Below are 24916 nucleotides of genomic sequence, written 5' to 3' on the forward strand. Positions count from 1 at the left end.
GTTCCATCCAAGAATGGAATGCTAGGAAGTGTAGTGAATGGATTAATTTAAGGTTAAGGTTAGTGTTTTGCTTGCTTTATAAGTAACCGATCATAATAATGCTTCTGGTAGAAGCTAATGAGTTTCTCTTAAAGTGAACTAGATTTATAAAATACAGCTCAGTGAGGGGGCTAGATTCGTATTGTTGATGGAAACCAAATTCAAATGTGTAAAACAGTAGCAGTTTTTATCATTTGTTCCTAATTCTTTGTTTTCTTTCTTCCTCCTCCCCATCTCCCGCTCCCTTCTAGGACCTATATCCAGACTTTGCCTGACACTGCAGGGTCCAGGAGAATTAAAGAAATATGGAATGACATGAAGAAGATTACTTAAAGGATTATAGGCTTTGAGGACAAACACCTCAGTGAAGTGAAGCACAGACAAGCTCTCGAGCTATCCTTTGGGGGAGCCGTGTGTTGGAAGAAGATGGCAGATCCAGGAATGATGAGTCTTTTTGGCGAGGATGGGAATATTTTCAGTGAAGGCCTTGAAGGTCTTGGAGAATGCGGTTACCCTGAAAACCCAGTAAATCCCATGGGTCAACAAATGCCGATAGACCAAGGCTTTGCCTCTTTGCAGCCATCCCTTCATCATCCTTCCACTAATCAAAATCAAACAAAGTTGACACATTTTGATCACTATAATCAGTACGAACAACAAAAGATGCATCTGATGGATCAGCCTAACAGAATGATGAGTAGTGCCCCTGGGAACGGACTTGCGTCTCCACACTCGCAGTATCACACCCCTCCCGTTCCTCAGGTGCCCCACGGTGGCAGTGGTGGTGGTCAGATGGGAGTCTACCCTGGAATGCAGAATGAAAGGCACGGGCAATCTTTTGTGGACAGTGGCTCCATGTGGGGCCCCCGGGCTGTTCAGGTACCAGACCAGATACGAGCCCCCTACCAGCAGCAGCCGCCACAGCCACAGCCACCACAGCCAGCTCCATCGGGGCCGCCAGCACAGGGCCACCCTCAGCACATGCAGCAGATGGGCAGCTATATGGCCCGTGGGGATTTTCCCATGCAGCAGCATGGTCAGCCACAGCAGAGGATGAGCCAGTTTTCCCAAGGTCAAGAGGGCCTCAATCAGGGAAATCCTTTTATTGCCACCTCAGGACCTGGCCACTTGTCCCATGTGCCCCAACAAAGTCCCAGCATGGCACCTTCCTTGCGTCACTCGGTGCAGCAGTTCCATCACCACCCCCCTACTGCTCTCCATGGAGAATCCGTTGCCCACAGTCCCAGATTCTCCCCAAATCCTCCTCAACAAGGGGCTGTTAGGCCACAAACCCTTAACTTTAGTTCTCGGAGCCAGACAGTCCCCTCTCCTACTATAAACAACTCAGGGCAGTATTCTCGATATCCTTACAGTAACCTAAATCAGGGATTAGTTAACAATACAGGGATGAATCAAAATTTAGGCCTTACAAATAATACTCCAATGAATCAGTCCGTACCAAGATACCCCAATGCTGTAGGATTCCCATCAAACAGTGGTCAAGGACTAATACACCAGCAGCCCATCCACCCCAGTGGCTCACTTAACCAAATGAACACACAAACTATGCATCCTTCACAGCCTCAGGGAACTTATGCCTCTCCACCTCCCATGTCACCCATGAAAGCAATGAGTAATCCAGCAGGCACTCCTCCTCCGCAAGTTAGGCCTGGAAGTGCTGGGATACCAATGGAAGTTGGCAGTTATCCAAATATGCCCCACCCTCAGCCGTCTCACCAGCCCCCTGGTGCCATGGGAATTGGACAGAGGAATATGGGCCCCAGAAACATGCAGCAGTCTCGTCCGTTTATGGGCATGTCCTCAGCACCGAGGGAATTGACCGGGCACATGAGACCAAATGGTTGTCCTGGTGTTGGCCTTGCAGATCCACAAGCAATCCAGGAACGACTGATACCTGGCCAACAACATCCTGGCCAGCAGCCGTCTTTTCAGCAGTTGCCAACCTGTCCTCCGCTGCAACCCCACCCGGGCTTGCACCATCAGTCTTCACCCCCACACCCTCATCACCAGCCTTGGGCACAGCTCCACCCGTCACCCCAGAACACCCCGCAGAAAGTGCCTGTGCATCAGGTAAGGGGACACAGAGCATGTCTGCATTGCAGTGTGTAAGATACAGCATGGCTAACTTGTCTAATAGAATTTTCCTTTAAGCTGTATAAAAAGTTTCTTCATTATGAGTGCCTTAATTTTTATACTATAGACTGTCTGAGCTCATTTTTTTTCTGTTACTCCGTTTATTTACTCACTTATTAGATTATATATTTATTTGTTCAGGAGTTCCTGAATTACTCTTTTCTAGGAATAGTGCTGGGTGCTAAGGATATGTAGGTAACTAAGACTGGAGTCATTGCCTACAAGGAGCTGGGTTACTGCAAACAGAGAGATGGACAGTGGACTCAGAACTCTCATCAGACAGACATTTTTGTTTCCTTCTCTTCCTTCTCTCTCCATTAATCGCCTTCCTCTCTCCTTTAAAAATACCCTGAAACTTGGCTTTCAGTAAAGTTTTATGTGTTTGGGTACTCTCCTCCATCTCTCCTGTTACATTATGGTGTTTTCATTGGGAGGCTACAAAATGTGTACCTCTGTAGTACTTATTTTTACCAAATGCTGATTGTTAATATGAGTTTAGATTGTAAACTGTAGAAACTTATGTGTGTAGTAAATGGTAATTCACAGATGTTTGGTCTCTAAGAGATTTGGGGACCCAGCACTGAAGAACTGAAGGAGGAGTCTTCCTTTTTTGTAAGCTGAGATTTTTGTTATTCTTCACAGTTTATAAGAGAACAGATTTGGGTGTGTGTGTCTGTGTTTGTTATTATTTTTTTTTCCTTAGGCAGAGTCTTGCTCTGTCACACAGGCTAGAGTGCACTGGAATCACCATTGTAGCTTACAGCACCCTCAAACTCCTAGGCTAAAGTGATCTTCCTGCCTCAGCCCCTTTAGTAGCTGAGTCTACAGGTGCATGCCACTCTGCCAAGCTAATTTTTCTATTTTTTGTAATGATGGGGTCTCACTCTGTTGCTCTTGAACTCCTGACCTCAAGTGATCCTCCTGCCTCAGCCTCCCAGAGTACTTGGATTGCAGATGTAAGCCACCACATCTAGCCCAGCTTTAAGTGTCTTTTTTTCCCCCCAGGTTTAAGTTTTTCTTTTTTTTTTTTTTTAGAGACAGAGTCTCATTTTATCACCCATGGCAAAGTGCCATGGCATCACAGCTCACAGCAACCTCCAACTCCTGGGTTTAGGCGATTCTCTTGCCTCAGCCTCCTGAGTAGCTGGGACTACAGGTGCCTGCCACAATGTCCAGCTATTTTTTCTTGTTTCAGTTTGGCCAGGGCTGAGTTTGATCCCGCCACCCTTGGTATATGGGCCCAGCGCCCTACCCACTGAGCCACAGGCTTTGCCTCCCAGGTTCAAGTTTTAAGCTCTAGTGTTCATAAGTGTGTCTTTCCATTATAATTTTGGTACTTCCACCCTAGGTCTGTGAACAAAATTAATACCCACGCATACATACTATTCTGAATGTTGTTCAGAAATATATATAGACCAGTAGGATTGCAGTTCTGTTTTTGAGGGACAACGTAGGTGATTTTATAAGGCATAGTGTTTGTTTTGATGGACTTACAAACTTAGGCAAACAGGATTTATATTGGAAGATGTAAACCATAGAACACTGTGGATCATTATGTGACAAGCGTCCAGGGAGTGGAAATACCAGTGGTGCTTGGGATTTGGCTTCCCTAGGGAAAGTGAGTCCAGGGAGACATTTCAGGTCGGGATATGGTTGCTAAACAGGAGCTTGAGAAGTTGAGCTTGCTGCTGGGAAATAAATAGGGGCCTCAAGTTGTAAAGTATCCGTGAGGACCAGATTGTTGGGGTCTTGTATTCTGTTTGAAGCAATTTAGATTTAAATGGGGAGGCATGATATTAGACAACCCGTAGGATGGATGTGGAAGGAAAGATGAGAAGTGTGAACCTGTCGTCTGGGTCAGAGAGAACAGTTTGTGCCAGCAATTGGGTCACCATTGAAGTGTGAACATAAAAGGGTCTGATGGGAAGCCATGCCACTGGGGCACTGGCAGGCATATGCCGTAATGGAGAGCCTCTGGAGCTTCAGCCTGGGCTGGGGGAGTGGTCAGGAAGGCCTCCCCAGAGGAAGGACAAGTGAGGATTCGGGGAAGCTGCCTTCAGTGGTTGGGCATACTGGGTGATACTCAGGAGGGCCCTAAACTCAGCGGAAGGCTTTGCATCTATGGCAGTACTGGCCTATGGATTCTAGGACCCCATCCCATGGGGCACAGAGGATGAGGGGAAAAGTCAGGGGATGTGGGTTGTCTGTGCAGGTGTGGGAAGAGCCCAGAGCCGGGATGGGGGAAGAAGACGCTTCCAGTCTTCCCCTGAAAGGGATTCTAGGACCCCATCCCATGGGGCGCAGGGGATGATGGGAAAAGTCAGGGGATGTGGGTTGTCTGTGCAGGTGTGGGAAGAGACCAGAGCGGGACAGGGGGCACAGAGATCCCGCCAAGTGAGTTGGCTTTGTCAGCCTCAGGGCAAAACGCCCTCCCTCAGATTGGATCATATGTGCTGTCCCTGAGGTGGCTTCTAAGTGAACGTGACTAAGTTTCCAGGAATTATTCTTTCTTTATTGGACAGTTATTAAACAAGGCATGTGAGACTCAGCATCTGGAACACAGTTTGAAGGAGACCCCTTTTGATTATAGTCTAATCACTGAATGAGAATTGTCATCTCCTCCAGCTTTCCCGAGTTTTAAGACTACAAATACTTCATGGGCATGTTGGAGGATGTACATGAATCGGGGGCATTTGAGGCCCTGAGCCCTGGAGGCTACAATGGGAGGCCCCAAGCATGTTCCCTCTTCTTGGAGTGAGTCATCACAGACAAACACAGAGACTTTAAAGGGATGTAGGCAAGGACAATTTGAAGTATTTCATTAGAAGTGCAATCACTGTTTTCTACTTTGCTCACAGTATTTACTTTCTCATTTCTGCTTAACTTTGTAACTTCTCCAGCTTTGAAAATAATAGAGAGGTGTAAAGTCTTGGGAAGAGCATAGGTTTTGAAGTCAAAAGATACTTGAATCCTAACTCTACCATTTATTAGCATGGTTATTTTCACCTCTCTGAACCTCATCAGTAAAACAGAAAAAACAGTAACCACCCCAAAGGGTGTTGGGGTTAGGGTAGCATATATTCCATTATTAGTATAATGTCTAGTCCATGGTCTAGATGTTAATCTGCTCTAGCTTTTCGTTTCTGATTTCCTGAAATGTAAACTTTGCTTTATAACTTCATGTGTAGATACAGTGTAAAATTAATTTTATTTTAAGGAACAGCTTAAATATTATGAAATATAGCTGTATTTAGAAATACTAAATTTGATTTGACAAATATTACTACTCTTTTAGCCTGTGTTGCCAGTATGAAGAAGATGATGATAATTAAAAATGCTATTACATGTCTTAAGAATATCTTACCCACTGAATAATTGACATTCTACCCTGGCAAATTGATCTAATTGTTTTGGAACTACTGAACTTATTTTCATTTTATATATTATAAAATGGTGGTCCAAAACCATGCTGGGTAGCAGGGAAGCTATCAGATTAGCTTGTCAGATATAATTTGTTAATTGAATTCTCCTCTTCAGATAGGCTTATTGAGTCTATATTTTTGAGTTTTCCATGTTTTAAAATAGAATTGTGTTCTTGAAGTGTTTTGTGTGTTCTGAATGAGTCTTTTCTAAATTATGTAGTACATTTAAATCTTTAAAGATGTTAGTTTTATATTGAAAAGTTAGCAAAGGAAAATGTAACAAAAGGGCCAAAGTTCATTAGATTAAAATGTGCAGAATTATACATTTTAGTATATGGATATATTCTTTGTAGAAACTAGACTTTTAATTATTTGGTAAGATTTACAGGAAAAGGAAAAACTCTAGCATATATTTCTTTTTCAATAGCTCATTGAACAGTGGTTGTCAATCCTTTCTTCTCAGACCCTTATGTGGTCTTAAAAGTTATTGACCCTGTCTCTACTAAAACAGAAAAACTAGCTGGGAATTATGGTGGGCGCCTGTAGTTCCAGCTACTCAGGAGGCTTAGGCAAGAGGGTTGCTGAAGCCCAGGAGTTTGAGGTTGCTGTGAGTTATGATGCCATAGCACTCTACCCAGCGCACAGAGTGAGACTCTGTCAAAAAAAAAAAAAAAAAAAGAAGAAGTTATTGGGGACTACAAAGAGCTTAGATATGTGGGTTTATGATATGTATTGATATTTACTGTCTCAGAAATGGAAATTGAGAAAAGTTTAAAGTACTGACTTATTAATTACTTAGTAAGATATTAGGTGTTAATATAAATAACACTTTTTAAATGAAAAATAACTTTTCTTCCTTCTGAATGTAGTCTCTGTGTATGTCTCTAGAACAGTGGTTCTCAACCTTCCTAATGCTGCGACCCTTTACTGTGGTTCCTGTGGCTTGCGACACACAAGTTGAGAACTGCTGCTCTAGACAAATCAACCCATTTGAGGTAAATGAGAATGAAAGGCAAATAATGTCTCAGTATCATGTAGAAATAGTTCTGACTTCACAGACCTGCTAGAAATCCTGGCCATGCTTTTAGAACTACTTTTGTGAAGGAAAGTGTACAGGCTTTAGTCTGAACTTCTGAATAGAAGTACCACTGATTACTAACCCGGCTGACTTTGGGTAGGTTATTTAACCATACCATCTCTGAAGTGAGGGTTCACATACTTTGCTGGTTAGAGGCATAGTGAGGTCAATAATGTCTTTTTCTTTGTAGGTGGGAGGTTAAGGATCAGGGTCTTACTCTGTTGCCCAGGCTGGAGTGCAGTGTTGCTCACTGTGACCTTTGAACTTCTGGACTCAAACAGTTTTCCTGCCTTAGCCTCCCAAAGTGCTGGGATTGCAAGGAATGAGCCTCAGTGCTCAGTTGTGATGTCTTTTCAGTACTTTCATACCCCAAAATGATGCACTATCATCTAGCAGGTGTTCAAAATGCTTGCTGAAAAGTTTTAAAAAATAGTCTTATGAATTTCTGGGTCAAATGTTGTCATAGTTGTTTGACTTTATTTCCTTGGTGATAAGGAAATGTGTATCAAATATTGAGGCTATGAAAGCACAAGAATGATCTTGGTTTTCGAAGGCAAAGAGGCGCAGGTGAAGATATACCATGACAAGCACGCTGTAGAGCAGGGGTCCTCAAACTTTTTAAACAGGGGGCCAGTTCACTGTCCCTCAGACTGTTGGAGGGCCGGACTGCAGGCCCCAGGACTAGTCAGCTGCTAAGCAGGACAGGCAGTGGCGCAGAAACATGCGGTGGGCCAGATAAATGTCCTTGGTGGGCTGCATGTGGCCCGCGGGCTGTACTTTGAGGACACCTGCTGTAGAGAGAATGCTGGCTGGGTCAGACTTGGGTAGGTAAGGTTGGGGTCTGGAAGGCTTTCTGGGGAAAGTGATATGTTCGCTGATATGCGAAGGATCAGTCTGATTTGATAGAATGACGAGAAAGGGAAAAGAGTTTAAGGCTTAAGAAGTAGCGAGAGCAAAGATAAGACCGAGAGCCCCATGGGTATTGGTGTCCCTGGCATTACTGGAACATGCGGCTGGGGGATGGGAGAGAGAAAGCTGCAGGCCCTGGGCCTGTGTCTCTGGAGTACATTAGGAGGTTTCCAGCACTATAGGGGGAGAGTGGAGAGAGGGTGGGACTAGACATGGAGCAGTTATCCGTGCACTGTGGACATAGATGAGGGCAACTCACAAGGAAAGTGAGGAACAGTTTTGTTCATTTGAAGACTTTATGTTAACAAAGACTGGTTAAGTGGATGTCTGTCAGATTATAGGCAAGTTCCTGAATTTCTGAATAATTTAACACTGCGTCGTAGTTCACAGAGGCATCGCAGTTCTTGGATTATGCTCTCAAATGGAAAGTTCAGATGGAATTTTTAGGATCGCCAATGTTGGGTCCTTAGAATAAGTTTATTTTGGATAGATTTGTGTCTTTTCATCAGTTTGGTCCTGAAATACAGTCGTCATGAAAGAGAACAAAAATAGAAAACACTTTTGAAGATTGAGATGCTAAGTAATAGCTTTCTATATCCTCAGTTTACCCTCTGAGATTAAAAATAAATAATTAGAAGAATCAGTGGTGCAGTACTTTCAGTATTCTATGGCGTCTTAATGAATGTCTTTAAAGGTGTCTGAGAAAACCTTTTCTTGGTAAACCTTAAGCAAAGTCAGTCTTCCACTGAAGTTTGCTCAGTTCACTCAGTAAATACAAATTCCAGACATGGGCAGAGTAATTGGCAGCTACTAAGTAAATTTATGGAAAAAGATTGTCATGTATCTTAAACATCATATATGCAAATTGTGATCAGAAATAGAGAAAAGTTCCTTTTTAATGGAGAGTTAGATGTATCCTATCAAAAGTATCTTTGACATTAAACTTTGATACTCCTAAAGATGCCTGGGGAAGAAAGGGAAACAAAATAACTTAAAAGAAAAACCAACTTCTCCAGTTGTACCCAGTTTCAGAAAACAGGCACCCGGTTCACCCTCCCTGGAGCAGGCTGCTTCTCCCCCTTGCTGGCACCTGCTGGCTGCCGCTTCACCCTACCTTCAGTTAAAGCTGGCCATCCAGCTTTTTTTTTTTTTTTTTTTGAGCCAGAGCTTCAAGCTGTCACCCTGGGTAGAGTGCTATGGCATCACCACTCACAGCAACCTCCAACTCCTGGGCTTAAGCGCTTCTCCTGCCTCAGCCTCCCAAGTAGCTGGGACCACAGGTGCCCGCCACAATGCCCGGCTATTTTTTGGGTTGCAGCTGTCATTGTTGTTTGGGGGCCTGGGCTGTATTCGAACCCATCAGCTCAGGTGTATGTGGCTGGCGCCTTAGCCACTTGAGCCACAGGCGCTGAGCCGGCCATCCAGCTTTTATTGCTCTCTATTTTCCTGGTCAGTGGGTTGCTCTGAGCAACCTGTTATTTTTCACAGACTCTAAAATATTTCTTCTCACTACCTCAACTTGTATATACTAACTGCAGTTTAGTGAGCAACCTCTCTGCATTTTCCTCAACATAAATGATTTATCCTAGAGGTCAGAATTTCAGTAGATTAAAGTAGAAAATTTGAAGTGTGGAGTAAAAGCAGAGAAAAAATTATTTTCCAACTGCTCTATCAGCATGAATGGTTTCATGAGAGCCTTGCCTCGTAGCTGGCTTTTATTTTGTAAAAGAATATTGTTTTCTGTGACTATAAAAAATATTGTAAATCGTACTCTGGTTTCTCTTCAGATCATATAAATCTTTCGCTTTTTACTAAAAATATTATAAATAATAAGAATTTACTTTTTTAGTTTACTTTCAAAGCCTACATATTAGGCCTCTGCTAGGTGTTGTAAGTAGCCCTAATCGATTTTCTCAACTTTTAAGAAGTCACTTTATTTCATATTGCATCTTAGTTGCCTCCATTCAACTGCATCAAAGATATATTTATTTAGTGCCTATTATATGTTAAACAGTCTCTTAGGTCCAGAGATTAGTGGGATGGTGGAAGGCAGGGAGGAGACAAAGGCCTCCACTGAGATGGAAAGGGAATTTTGTTATTTAAAAATAACATTCTGGCCCTCATTTCTTTGTGTTCTAGACCAGCACTGTCCAGTTGTATAATGCAGGCTGGAAATACAAGCCATTTATGTTATTTTAGATTTTCTAGCAGCCACGTTAAAAATAAAACCGGTGAAACAAATTTTATTCAATATGTTTAAGATATTATTTCAACAAGTAATCAGTCTTAAAAAGTTGCTGAGATATTTTATATAAGGATTTGAAACCTGGTTTGTATTTTACACAGTTCAGATGAAGTGTATTTCAGGTGTTCGGTGCCCACACATGGCTACTACATTGAATAGCCCAGTACCACGATTTTTCCTATCAGTAGCTTCAACTTCTTTTTAAAAACAAGTCAAAGTATAAACAAATTTATGCACATATAAATAAATTTAAAAGTGTTAGTTGAAATACAGTAGTTGCCTCCAAGACAGGTGTTACCTACCTTCATTATAAGCCTAGGGAAGTAGTAGCATTTTTTTTAGATACTGATAAATTTAGTATTGGGATGTGTTTCTGTGTTAGGATGTCGATATGCATTTATGAAAAGATAGATTGTTGAAGTGAGATTTCCCTTGTTTGGATTTTAAAGAAGGCTGTCTAAATGGTTTCTGCCCTGTAGGGAAAGATAGTGATGTTTCTCTGAAAGGCAGATTAGAACCATTTTCAGGAGTGTAGTTTCAAGTGGTATCTGGATACTTCTGGTACTTGCCCCCCACCCCCAGCCAGTCTCTTCTCTGTCTCTAATGAAATGGCTTGTTTCTTCGTGAAATTTGTTCTCTAAGGGTAAGGAGAAAGCCTGCATTTTTGCTGTTATTCTTTCACCTGCCCCCAACCTCTTTTTCCGCTTTTTCCTTCTCTGCTGCTTTTTTCTTCTTCATTTTAAAATGTTTTAGAATAGGAATCTTCTGGCACTGCAGAGCAGTCATTGGCTGGATGGGAGAATTGGGGAGTGGGTGAGGTGGCAGTTGAGGGGGGCATTACTAAAATTAACTTGGAGAATTTACCTTAGTCTTGACAATCTTAATGTTATTCTCCATTCTCCATAGTTACAGCTATAAATCTATAGATAATCCCTTAGTAATCAAAGGGGAATGGCTCATGTTTTTCCTTTGTTGCTGAATGCATCTCTTTATCAGTGAAGGGAGTCAGTAGCAAACTTACTTCTGCTTTTGTCTTAGAAAACTGCAGTAGGTAATGGTGTGTCACGAGGCGTGTCACCTCGTTTGTCACTTAGTGTAAACAATATCAGAGAACCTTCTAGGGCTACACTATGGTACTAGGGGTGGTGATAGTGGAGAATTTAAAGGAGATTGGCACCATTTTAAAAAGTTGACATAAAAAAATAACATTCATCAGCCTGCTTGCTTTTTTTGGTGGAGGGGTGCCAGGTTCCAGGACAATGAGAGTGATGGCCAGGAAAGTCCACAAGCTGTTTAATCTACCTCTAATTTTAATGATTGGATCAAAATCATCACCCAGGCATCCACCCAGCTATTTCTGTGTTTGTAGAAAACATGTCTTTTTGATGTTTCTTAATAAAGAACATAATATTTCTGATGCCTTATAGTGTATTTAACCTTTTTCCACTGCCTTCTGTATTTAATTGTTAATTGTAGATAGTGATAATTCTGTACCATAGGTTTCAGGAGAATTGACTTTGCGGAAGCAGAAACAGTTGTTACAAGGTATAAGGCAGAGTTGTTAAACCCAAGAGCCTTTTTGTTGTTTGTTTTAACCGTGGGCGTAAAGAGTTGGAGAAAATTGAAGACGTGCACGTAATAACACCAGGATACTTTATGGAGGGTTTCTTGAATCATGTTTAAGGTGTGCCCTTCCTGTCCCTTCATAGGCTAGAGCAGGCTTACCACATTAGCATGGGAATCCCATGGGAGCCCATTGGGGGGCTGGAAAGTCTTTAGCCTGTTGCCAGTAGCTGCTCAGTTTAGGGAGTTAGGAGGTTGCAGGGTGCATTTCCCTGCCAGTGAATGGGAAGGAACTTTTTAGATCATCCTTTCCTGAAACTTCTACAATTTGAAGTTGTGTACCCGAAAGTGCTATTCATGAAAGGAGAGTTGTGTACACAGAATTTTTAGTGACTATAGGTATATTTGACATTAAAGTTTAATTTTTAGATCAGGTTTCTTGATAGACTCTTACAACTCAAACATTCTCTTCAACTTAAAAATTATCATAGAAGATTGTGGGATTATTCAGAGTTATGATGTGTTTGTTTTCACTGTTAATTTTAAAAACAAAAATCTAGATGTCAGTGGGAAGAGATATCATACCTGAGCTAATTACTTTGGATCCTGCCAGAAGTGGACAGTGGGGAAGAATCTTGAAGAATTTACTTTAATCTTGACAATTTAATGCTACTTTCTATTTTTTGTAGTTACAGCTGTAGATTGATATATAATCTATAAATAATTACAAGGGGAAATGGAATTGGGGCAATAAGTAGAATTTACTCACCTTTTCTTTAATTTGCCTATTAATAAGATAACTCCATTTTTGGCTGCTCAAATATTGTAAAGAATATTGCCGTGAAGGAGAGCCATTGGAATGCATGGTGGGTTAAAGGAGATATGCCGGAGTTCTTTGGGAAAATGTTTGAGGTGCTAAGTTGTATTTTATTTTTTAGCAGCTATTTCTTTGAATGCTTTTCCTTTTTACCTTAAATATATTCATCCACACTGTGGGGCATGTTATCCTCTTCACACTGGGGTAAGGTGCTGCTGCACTTCCTGCTTTCAGTGACTTACCGAACTTGACCCCTGATTCACCAAGGTATTGGTCTCACTTGGAAACAAGGTAGAAGCTCTGCCTCAAGGAAGGAAATAATGTCAGAACCTAGTTTTGAAAAGATCTGTCTTTATCTATCCAGGCTTAAAGCTTACACCTTCATTTTTGTTGTATGCATGGCTAGTTTCTGTCTATTCCTGTTGTTTTTTGTTCACCAATAATTCCCAGGCTTATACGAGACCTTACTTATATGTGAGTATTTGTTTTTAACATTCTTACAAAAGCTGAAGGTGTAAGCTTTAAGCCTGGATAGATAAAGACAGATCTTTTAAAATTTTTTTAGAAACTTCAAATGTCAGGTTAAGGTGACATCATGTTTTGTATTGGTGGAGTAGCTGGTATTCCCTCTGGCATCCCGGAAGTCAACCCACTGAACTGAACTGTGTAGAGGTTTATATACACATAGGTCTGAATGTAGTTCAGGAGTACTAAGTCTTTGCTAAATACAGATTTAAACCTACGGATGTTAACCTTCAGTCCCGTGATCTATTTCACTCCTTTGTTGTTACAAGAACCTTTCCTATATTTTTGTGTGTGCTCTCCAAAATCTTGAGGTGATATTATCCTTTTTTTTTTTTTTTAACTGATTGGCTTTTTTTTCTTTTCTTTTTTTTTTTTTTTGCGCTACACTGAAGGCACAGCTGTGAACTCAAGTTGATTTGTGAGAGCTGTACCACTTAAGATCTTTTTAATGTTTCTTTATCTTAATCTGTTTTTTTTTTCTTAAAAAGTAACTTCATGTGTTTTAAAGTGTGACAGGCACAGAGGAAAAATAAAAAGGACAGTTGCAGTTTAATTTAGTAGTGAAATTTTAAAAAATAGCCAAGGGGATGATTCATATATTTTTTTTTTATAAGATAAGGTTTACATTTTTGGAGATAGTTTTTAATCCATAAAAGCCATTTTATGGATAAAATAGATGAAATTTTAATATAGCTTATGTGGTTGGTAGGAAACTGGTAATGTTACCTTAAAGTATCTGTCCCTTGGAAACTCTCCATGGTTTTCCAGGATTTCATTTATTCTGATTTGAAGGCAGAGTAGCATCATTGCCACTATTTAAAGAATTACTATTAGAGCTAGAAGAGACTTTTGTTAGAACTGTTCCTAAAGCCCAGGCTTTCTCTTCAGGAAAGAGTGCAGTTAGACCTTTGCTCCAATTTAAATATAAGGCAAACATTTTTGTTTATCACCTTCAAACTTTATGCCCTGCAGTTTTGAAATATTTTAAAGATTGTTATTATAAAGATATCAATATAAAAAATGAGGCTGGAAAAAGTAAATGCAATTATTTATTTAATGTTCATCAGCTATAAAGTGTATACCAAATATCATTTATAATATTTGTGTTTTATTGAGCTATAATCTACATACAAACTGTGTATTGAATGACATGCTCCTTTCTTTTTATGGAAATACTATAGAGTAGTTGTAATCGAAGTTATCATATACATCATTGAATTCAAGGTTTAGAAAAATGTTTTAAATATATTTAATTGTATACTGAAATAGGTCAGAAAGTATTAACATCTAGTGTTTCCAAGTTGTTTTTTAAATAAATTTTACTGTGCACTTCAAGATCATGCTAATAGTAAATGTTTGTAGAAAATTTATAACCTAGCACTGTCTGTGAACTTTCTGTCACAAGGAAAATGTTCTGTGTTGGCTGTGTCTAATATGGTAGCCACTAGCCACATACCGCCACTGAGCTCTTGAAATGATGCTAGTGAGACGGAGAAGCTTACATTTTAGAGCTAGAAAAAAAACTTTAATTTAAGTAACCCCATGTGGCTAGTGACTTTTGAAAAGGACCACTCAGGTATCTTCAAATAAGGTGAAAAGTGAACTCCATTTCTTAAGTATCAGAAAATATGACGTAGAACACAATTAAAACTAGAAAAGGTTTTTTTGTGTACTGTGTATCCATGTACAGTATGAACTGTGTGTTTCTACATTTATTCTCTGTCTCCTCTTGCCAGGTGGCCCTAAAACCATGGGTGCTGTCGTGTCTTTTGGCTTTCCTAGCTAGTTCAAGGACACAGTGACACATGCATGGTAATGCTGACACAACAGACTTTGTTTTTGAAATAAATCTTGCTTTGCATTAGCCAATTGCTAAGCACAGCATACTATTTTAAGTAATGTGAATAGAGCTTCTTGTTCTTTTTTTTTTTTTTTTGGCCAGGGCTGGGTTTGAACCTACCACCTCTGGCATATGGGGCCAGCACCGTACTCCTTGAGCCACAGGCACAGCCCAGAGCTTCTTGTTCTAAGGTATAAATGATATTCCATAAAGTTATCAATTCTAAAGCAGTCTCAGTTCCAAATACTTCATATAAAACATTCAAAGCCACTACAATATGGTACACCTGTACTTCCTCCAAGCTACATGGGAGGCTAAGGGCAGGAGGATTGCTTGAGCCCAGGAGTTGGAGGAGGCTATAGTGTGCTTGATCCTGTGTGTGAATGGCTGGTACACTCTAGCCTGGCAACATAGTGAGACTCCATCTCATTAAAAAAAAAAAAAAATCTGAAGTGCTGGGTCCATGAGTTCACTGCATATCTTAGATAATATACCCCAGATTTTTTGTTTATTATTTAGGTCATGGATAGGATTTTGATAAAAAATAATGTGACAAATTCTTTAGGTTATCACAACCTAAATTATTGCAACTATATTAAATAACCCTGAAATATCCAGTTTAAAATGCTTAATTTTATCCTATGTGAATCTCAATTCAATTGAAAAAAAAAAAAACTAAAGTAGCAGGGTGTGGTGGCTCATGCCTGTAATCCTAGCACTCTGGGAGGCCAAGGTGGATGGATCACCTGGGCTTAGGAGATCCAGTGAGATTGGGCACATTCAGGGTGGTATGGCTGTAGACATCCTAAAAGAATTTTTAAAAATTTAAAAATTTCTACCAGTCTGGGCAACAGAGTAAGACCCAGTTTTCAACAAAAATAAATTAGTCTGTATTTCCAGCTCTTTGGAGGATTGAGGCAGGAGGACCACTTCAGCCCAGGAGTTAAAGGTTACGTACAGTGAGCTTTGATCACATGACCCTGCACGTCAGGCTGGGCAACAGAGACCTTGTCTCAAAGAAAGAAAAAATTTTTTTTTAAAATTCTGACTTTATTTTTCAGTTTGAATAAATGCATTAAAATATGTGTATCTGTGCAATAGTCATCTAACTAAACAGGCATTGGTCACCTAGATTGCCTTTTTGATATTTCTTACTGTAACTTTCTGCTTTTGTTGCCAAGCCACCTTGCCTTTAAGAGGTTGGTCCCCCCAGAAAGTGCACTATCATATGATTTGGAATGGGTGAAAGGTATTTTGGTAAAGATAAGTATAAAAGGAAGGTGGAACAGGAGAGAGAGCAGAAGCACATGAATTTAGTAGAATTTGTGGTCGATAAGAAACTGGAAATGATCCCTTAAAGCAGTGGTTTTCAACCTTCCTAATGCCACGACCCTTTAATACAGTTTCTGTGGGTTGTGACCCACAGGTTGAGAACTGCTGCCTTAAAAATATCCCTGTTCCTTGGAAACTCTTCAGGCTTCTCAGGGTTTTTCTTATCCTAGTTTGAAGACCAGGAGAGGGGTTGATTCAGTGTTGGTTGTTAATATCTTCCGCACACCAGAATCACCCGGATGGTAAGATGCCTAAGGTAGCTTGGGCCTCATGGTCTGGATTTTGAAGAAGCTCATTAGGTAATTATTACATGCATAAAAGATTCAGAAGGAATACTTCAGAGCAGGCAGGCATTCTGGCCTAAAACATTCCGAGTAGGTTTTGCTCCCCTTTATCCATCTTGGTAGAATATCCCCAGTACTCTTTCCATGGATCGTTGAGTAGTAATAGCCTGCTAGTATGTTCACTAAGATGAATTAGTAGAACTAGACCTAGGTAACTGAACACATTGACGTATTACTCTGTAGTCTTGTCAGTACTGAATCATTCATTCACCTGTAGCGTTTTAGAGAGAAGGTACTGTGTTAGTTTTGATTATTTTGAGCATTTTTTTTTTTGACATTTAGATCCCAGGACCATTCTAGGTAATAAAACAAAGCTTGAATATGAGAAAGAAAAATTATGTTCTTGCTACTAAGACAGGTGAGCATTCATCAGATGATTCAGTAAATACGACAGATACCTACAGGTAATTGCTCTTCTGTTTGGAACTATGTTTTAATTAAAATGATGGATCTTAAGCATTTTGATTTGAGTCCTTATGTTCTTAAATATTGAGAACCACAAAGGCCTTTGTTTATGATGGTTTTATGTATTTACCACATCAGAAATTAAAACTAGAAAAATTTTAAAATATTGATGTAAAAATAATAGACCCACTACATTAACGTAAGTAATGTGTTTGGAAAATAAACTATTTTCTTTTCAGCACTTTTTAAATGTTCATCCACCTTGTTTGAGGATAGCTGGATCCTCTGCTGCTTCACTCAGTCTGTTGCGGTATGTTGTTTGTTTGAAGTATATGAAGATGATGAGTCCTAACAGATATTAGTTGTAAAAAAGGAGGGGTATTTTAATACCTTTTCTGATAATTACGGATATGCTTCTTTTGTATTTCACTAAAACTTGACAAGTAGTAGTTTCTTAAATATTAGTTGGAATGTGAAAGCTGAAGCTATCTTGATTAAATTTTTATATACTGTTACATTAGAATTCATTATTCTGTGGCTTTGGATTAGTCTTTGATTAGCTCTTTTTACTATACACAATTTTGTAACATTGTATATTAATTATTTAAAAACATTGGCTTGTTGAGCATTCCTTTCTTCCAAATTTTATATATAATATTTTTAAAAAATCACAACTGTTGACATCACCACCAGCTTATTAGAAAAGTCTTTAAAGATTGAGAAGTTGTCAAGCTTGTGGTCATTTTCCAAATTTGGATCCTTTGTGTGAAAATTCATATTTTAGGGGGCTCCCTTGGGTCAGTGGTTAGGACTCTGGGGGCTGGTGGGTTGGCACCCAGCCTGGACCTGATAAACAAAACAAAACAAAAGGCCGAGTGTTGGTGGTGGAGGCCTGTAGTCCCAGTTGCTAGGGAGTCTGAGGCAAGAGGATCGCTTGAGCCCATGAATTTGAGGTTGCTGTGAGATGTGACACCATGACACTCTACTGAGGGTGACAAAGTGAGACCGTCTCAATTAAAAAAAAAATTCATATTTTAGTATTGTAGACACTGTCAGTTACTTTCCTTAAAGAGACAAGTTGACTTTATTTCAAAAAACAAAAAATGACTGCCAAATACCTACATCTGAATAACCATGGTTTGTCTTTTATTCATTCTTTCAAGTGAAAATAATGGTCCATTAAAAAGGTGGCCTGTTCAACTTACAGCTCCCGTTGCTGGAGAGCTCTTCTGGGCGATAGCCTTGGTGCTGCATTGTGCACAGACGTGTGTCCTGGGTGCTTCCACCTTCCTGCAACAGAAGATCACAGAGGGTCAAGGATAATAAAAATCAGTTACTACTATTTTGTCAAGGTCATTGTTAAGGCTTTTTATTTTATTTCTTTCATGAAGTGAGTTTATGGCCATGGGGAGAATATTGATAACTAGTAGTTTGTTGTCACTGCCTTGCCTGTGTTTGCACTGTCATTGTAAATGACAACACAGCGAGAAAAGCAGGTGATGTCTTAGTATATTATGGAAAAGTTTTGATTTTGTCGGTGTCCTGAAAAAGTCTTGGTGTCCTCAAGGGTCCATAGAAAACACCCTGAGGACTGTTGATTTAAAGCTAAATTTCAAATAAAAACTTTTTTCTTACAAAATTAAAGCCATTTTATCTAGAAAAAGAAATTTGTGTTCTGGAGTGGGAAGATACGGTTGAATTGAGGTGCTGGTTATCACTTGTTTTTGTTTTTTTTTTCCATTGAGCAACCCATAGTTTCTCATACTGTTTGCTTTTCTCTCTCTTTCTCTCATTATTTATTTACTTAGAAAGTTTGGTGAATAAAAAACTTGCTTTAAATTTGGGTCCAGAACTGGGTGGGTAATTGGGAAGCATTTCTGTTGCTCTGTGGTGAGCTCCTCTCGGTCATTCTGCCCCATGGAAGAATGCATGCCCACCATGCATGCCTCTTTTCTTATTCCTGTGTCCAGTATGGAGTTAAAAGATTCCCCTAGTTAATATCATGTGCTAAAATAACTAGTTTAAGCTAATGTGTGAAAAGTAGAGTTGTTGAAAAAGGAGGATGGCTGCCCAAGTGGATCTCAGAGGATGACCAGGCCTTAGGGAGGTCATTGGTTCATTTGTTTAGTCATTTCTTTCATTTATCAAATGTTCCGTGACTCTTAGTATGTGACAGATGCAGAGAAAGTCATGCTCAGTGACTGTGTCTCTAAGGAGCTCAGCTGTGGCTCCCACTGAGTGGTGAGCACGTGTTTGGATTGCCATGTAGTAAATGTTGGTTAAGAGTGAGCACAGGATTGAGTCACATGGCAGGGGTAGATCATTCAATTTGGGGTCAGGCAAGGCTTAGTGGAGGTTTTCAGTTTTGCAGATCTGGAATATATCTGCACCCAGAGTTGATCAGGTTCTTTGGGATTGAGTCGGTGAAAGGTGGTGCTAGGATCTGAAACCTAAAGATACTGAAGGGCATTCACTGCTTTATAGTACTTAATATTTGTGGTTGCCGTTTTCACTCTTAGAGTACATGAGAACCCATGTTTATAATCAGATCCTGGTTGGTGAGAATATCATGGAAGCCAACAGTGTTGATGGTCCTGAGGTTTATTTTATCTAGGGCTTTCAGTAGAGTCATCTTGGTAGAAGGTTTTCCTTAGCCATGTATCTTCTAGATCTTGTCTAAATGAATATTTTTAGGGCTGCTGTTGGACTCTGTGCCCTACCTTCTCATTAGGTTTAACAATGGACTATTACACCACTTTTTGTTTATTTTTCTTTAGTGCATCTGTCTGTTGATGTTTCCAAACCAAATTTAGGAACCTTTTTTACTTTTGCTTGGGGTAGATTGCTTTGGTTGCTGTTTCTTTCCTCTATTTATTTTTATTAACTCAGCAGCACTTAAAAATATTAACTGTTCTGTGCCACAAATTCTAGGAATAGCAGTGATTATGGAGCTAACATTTTAGTGAGGGAGGCAACCCAACAGTCAAAGAGTATGTGTCTACAGAACTATAGAGAGAAGTATGGAGTGTGATGTTTGGGTAAGCTGGTTGAGGAAGGCCTCCTTTAGGAGGTGATGCTGAGCAGAAAACCTAAATAAAATGAAGGTTGCAAGCCGTGAATACACCTAGGGGAAGAGAGTGTAGTATGTGCAAAGGTCCTGAGGCTGGAGTGTGCTTGTTATGTTTCAGGAGTAGCAAGGAGGCCAGTGTGTTTGGACTGTAGTGAATGAGGAGGAGCATGGCAGGAACTTTGATTAGGGGTATAACTGAGATTAAGTGAATTTCTGCCTTGTGAACTACAGAAAGGAGTTTCAGTTTTACTAGAAGTGAGATGGGAAGCTATTGAGTATGAAAATAATGTAGATCTGTCATGTATTTTATCGGGTATCCCCTATTCTCTCTGAGAAATAGATAGGGCAAATGTAGTTGTCCAGGGGGACAAATTGGAGGCCGTTAGAGTTGATCAGACAAGGTATAACAGTGGCTTAGACTAGAGTGGTGCTAGGAAGTGGTCAGTTATTTCAAGGTAGCACAGATAGGATTTGCAGAGAGACTGGAAATAGAATTTGAGAGAATGAAAGACATCAAGGTTTTGGCTTGAACGGTTAAAAGATCAGGAAAACTGTGGGAGAAGCAGTTAGGACAGAAAAATCAAGTTTGTTTCAGACATGTTAATTTGGAGAGGCTTGCTAGACTGGAGGCAGTTTCAGATAGGCAGCCTGTTGTAAAAATTTATTAGGGGAAGGGTTGGGCTGGATGTATGAGTTCATGAGTTTCATGGTAGGCTAGTGTTTTCCACATTAGGCCTGGATGAGGTCATTTAGAGCATGTGGGAAGAAGAGAAATGGGTAGTGAGGATGAGGCCCTTATGCAGCTTATCATCTATTGCTCTGGAGTAGGAGGAGTCAAGAGGATGGAAGAATACAGGAAGGTGTATGTCCTGGAACCCAAGTGAAGAAAGGTTTTCAAGGAAGGTGTCATGGATTTCTGCGAATGTTGCAGGGAGGTTGAATAAGATGAAGACTGAGTCTTATCAGTTTTCGCCTTAAAGGTTAACCATTTCCATATTCTTATGTGCTTCCCTACAGCATAGCAAATGAACTCACTTTTACTGTCATTGAGTTTCAGCAGAATTCTGAATTTTAGGTAGCAGTTCACCAAGAGGTACTTACAGTAGCACTTGGCATCTACCATGTACCAGGCTGTTGAGATACAAAGATGAGCATCCCGCCCATCTAAACTTCCCAGGCTCATTGTGATATTAGCTGAGAACATATATAAAGTTTTTAGTGCAAACCTTGGCATGATAAATATGAGAAGATTAAATAGTGTACCCGCGGCTCAGTGGGTACGGCGCCAACCACATACACCCAGGCTGGTGGGTTTGAACCTAGCCCGGGCCAGCTAATCCGCAATGACAACTGCAACCAAAAAATAGCCAGTGTTGTGGCAGGCCTCTATAGTCCCAGCTACTTGGGAGGCTGAGGGAAGAGAATCACTTGAGCCCAAGAGTTTAAGGTTGCTGTGAGCTGTGACGCCATAGCACTCTACCGAGGGCGACATAGTGAGACTGTCTCAAAAAATAAATAAGTAGAGAAAATAAATACTGTACAGAAGCTAATGATAAAACAGTTGGGCTTAGTTGGAACCAGAACGAATATTAGAATGAAGGTTCACTGACTTCTGGTCTCTGTCTCCTTGTTCCAGCTAACATAATTTTTAGAAAAATAACTGACAAAGCATAAAAAGATATTTATGAGAGAATGACCATTTGAAAAGCAAGATTATCATATTTCTAAGGTGCTACAGGAGAATTCTTTCATTCAGGATGAGAAGTCAGATTCCCATGGAGGTCATGGACAGAAGATCGTATCAGTGTCTCTGCATTACTTGTTCCACTCTTCTGCCATCTGCTGCCACTACCAGCAAAGACTGTTTAGTAGCAGGGGGATAAGGGGGTCTGCAGTGTTGCTTGACTTGGCAAGATAAGCATTTTCTTTAAATTTCACATTTTGTCTTTACAATGGATGCAGATTTTGGAGTTCACTCTAGTATATCACGTTTGTTTAGCAGTTAAATTATTTAGCCCTCCTCAGTCTCAGATTCTCAAAGAATTTTGATGCTTAAGAAAGGCATGCTTTTTTTGGTTGCTTTAAATCCCCCTTGATATACCTGGCATGAATTCTTGTGCAGTGCTTATGTTGTGGTTTTGTAACATTTCTACTTCAGAATGTTGTAAATCAGAAATTTTCTTAAAATGTAGGTGTATATCTCAGTTGATAAAGTAGGTCTTGGCCAACACCAGCAGAGAACATCTGCCCAAGAATTTCTTCTAGAGAACTGAGCCTGCTCAGGTTTCCCCTTGGTAAGAGACGCTGAGGTTTTGGCTGGGTTGATTGGAATCTGGTTAGAGAGCTGTGGTAGTATTCCTTTCTCTTCCCTTCCCCCCGCCACAGGAGTGGAAGTGCTCAGTTCCCCATTTTCAGTTAGTCCATCACTGGATTCCTGGGCCTCAGGCTTTGTCCTCTCTTCCTGGGCCTCTAGCGTTCCTTCTCCATGCAGTGCGTTCAGGGTTCCTTCTTAAACTACAAACAGAAAAAAGCCCTTCTTCCTCTGGCTAGTGCCCTTTCTTTCTCTTTTCCTGGCACAGTGAACTGATTTTAGTCCTTTAAAACCTTTTTTTTTGACCCAGAACATTGAACCCTACTTTAGAACTTCTCTAAATCTGCAAAGCCTTTTCTGATGCCCCCAAGTGTGGGGTCCTGGCTGCTCCTTCACCCAGTCTGTCTGTATTCTGATCACTGCTTGTCTCCTCACCTCGGAAGGCAGCACAGCACTGAAGAGGATGGCCCTGGAGTCCTGATGCTGTCTCTTAATGAGCTGCGTGACCTACAGTGAATTACTTAGCTCCTCTGCACTTCTATTTTCTCACCTGTAAAATGGGAATCATGCTTGGACCTATATAATAGTGTTAGAAAGATTAAGTGAGATACATGTGATGTGATTGTTAGAATCATGCCTGGATCATATGGTAAATTGTAAATCACTGCTGTGATGAATGCACATTATCATAGCTGCTACTGGGACTCTAGTTTTGCTAATAGACTGTCTTGCTCTCGGACAAGTCGAGTGAGGCCAGAATCCCTGCCTGTCATCTTCACCCTTGATGAATGGCACATGTGTTCTGCAAGTGTTTGTTGAATATGTGAAGTGCTAGGACAGAGGTATGGGAGAGAAATGTCTTGGAGCAGAGGGAGAGAATGGCATTTGGGGGCCTCATGCCAGAGGAGGTATCTAGGGGGCTGAGTTATACATGATGGCCAGAAGTGAGCCAGGATGTAGGATCATGTGGCAGCAATATGGAGGACTCTGGGGAGAGTGGCTGGAGAAGATGAGATGGCAGAGGTGAGGCGAGGAAAGAAACTGGGAGCTATCGTGGGCAGCACTGTCCAGCAGGAACAGGATATGAGCTGCACATGGCATGTAAAATTGTCTATTAAAAGAGCAAAAAGAAAACAGGCAAAATTAATTGTGATATATTTTATTTAATGCTTAATCTATCCAAAATATTATATCACCACATAGTATTTGAATATCAGATCAACAAACAATATTTAATATAAAAGTATGGATGGACATTCTTTTTTGCCTAGTCTCTGGGATTCCGTATGATTTTGGACTCGTAGCACATCCCAGTTTAGACCAGATATGTTCCAAGTACTCAGTGGCCACGCGTGGCTAGTGGCTGCCACGTAGGCGAGCATAGGCTTGGTGGAAGACAGCTGGCAGGGAATGGATCTTGAATTAAGACAGTGGCTGTGTGGGTAGAGAGAGGTCAAGGGGGCAGGACTGAGCAGGACAGTGGCTGCATCTTTTGCTTGCTTCCAGGGAAGTGGCAGCCTCACAGTTAGGAAGAGAATATAGGTTTATTTTTATTTTCAGTAATAGAGTGGCAGGAGGTAAGATAGTTAAGTTTTAGAGTCTGAGGTCTAGGTAGGACATTGGGCTTCCTGGAGTCAGAGCTTAATTGAGGGTTTAATGCTTTTGAGGTCTGAGGAGTAGAAATGAAACTCTTTAAACCCAGTGTGGACCTTCTGACCTGTCCCTTCCCCTCCAGAGCTGACCACTCACTTGGGCGTCCTCTTTCTGCGCCTCCTTTCTCTAGCTTGGGGGCTGTCTTCTTGAGCTTCAGTGAAAGTTAGATAATCATGCCCCACCCTCACCAGTAGATGTTGGACTATGGTCAGAGAAAAAAGGAGAAGTAGACTGGGGTGGGATTCACAGACATGCTTTAACCTTCCCTCTGCAGTCACTAAAATATTCAACAGTCATGAACCATTCATATTTTAAAGTATATTTTACATCTATGTATGAAATAGAACTCAAGCATTTTTGATTAAAAATAGTATGATTGATATAGTTTAGCTATTACTAGAAAATGTCTGTACCTTTTTCATTTTTGGAGCTCAAATTCTGGGAACCTTTTCTAGGTCTCTTTCAAGGGATTGTTTTTGTCTTGCAGTATCTCTCTGGGAAGGAGATAAGTGATTGTAATTAGTTCATAGTGGCAGGGGGACATTTATTACCTGCTGAGTCTTAGGCTATTCAAAGATGCAGTAAGAACTTTGTCCATTCATTCATCAGTCAACACTGTTGTGCATTCGCAATGTACTGGTTGCTTTCTGGGGTCCTGGAGGGATTCTCCCCTTTAAGAATCTCCGTTACCATGCAGTGATGTAACTTCAGTGAAGAGAGATGAACACAGATTTGTATGGGAATAGATATGCAACTTGAGGTTTTTTTTTTTTTTTTTGGAGACAAGAGTCTCAGTTTGTCATCCATGGTAGAGTGCCAGGGTGTCATAACTCACAGCAACCTCAAACTCTTGGGTTCAAATGATCCTTTTGCCTCAGCTTTTCATTTTTACAAAGTAGAGACAGGGTCTCACTCTTGTTCAGGCTGGTCTTGAACTCCTGAGCTCAAGCAATCCACCTGCCTGGGCCTCCCAGAGTGCTAGGATTATAGGCGTGAGCCATTGCTCCTGGTTGCAACAAAAGTTTTTTGCGTGGCCAGGAAGGAGGTTAATGCTTGAACCAGCTGAAAGGGAGGTGAAGGAGAAAGTTGTATAAAGTACAGAACAGGGTGCTTTCAGAGGTTGCAGTGTTGCCTTTGATTGGTTCAGGAAATGGCCTCCATTCATATATGCACATGTTCAACAAAAAGTTCAAGGCACTGTGTGGGCCC

At 40.6% G+C, this 24916-nt stretch overlaps 1 protein-coding gene across 2 annotated transcripts in view; it reads left to right on the plus strand.

The window, feature by feature from the left end:
• The first annotated feature begins 289 nt into the window (after positions 1-289).
• Positions 290-24916, plus strand: part of CHD7 (chromodomain helicase DNA binding protein 7) — a 126417-nt gene continuing 101790 nt past the window's right edge. The window contains exon 1 of one of the 2 annotated variants that reach the window (XM_023508262.1): positions 290-2130. In XM_023508262.1, coding sequence (XP_023364030.1) covers positions 466-2130 — 1665 coding nt within the window. In that variant the 5' untranslated portion in view covers positions 290-465. The remainder of the gene's footprint in view (positions 2131-24916) is intronic. The other variant, XM_012812956.2, reaches the window with a different exon arrangement.

The sequence above is a fragment of the Otolemur garnettii genome, unplaced genomic scaffold (genome assembly GCF_000181295.1).
Source record: "Otolemur garnettii isolate 467f Iridium unplaced genomic scaffold, OtoGar3 scaffold00234, whole genome shotgun sequence".
NCBI lineage: Eukaryota > Metazoa > Chordata > Mammalia > Primates > Galagidae > Otolemur > Otolemur garnettii.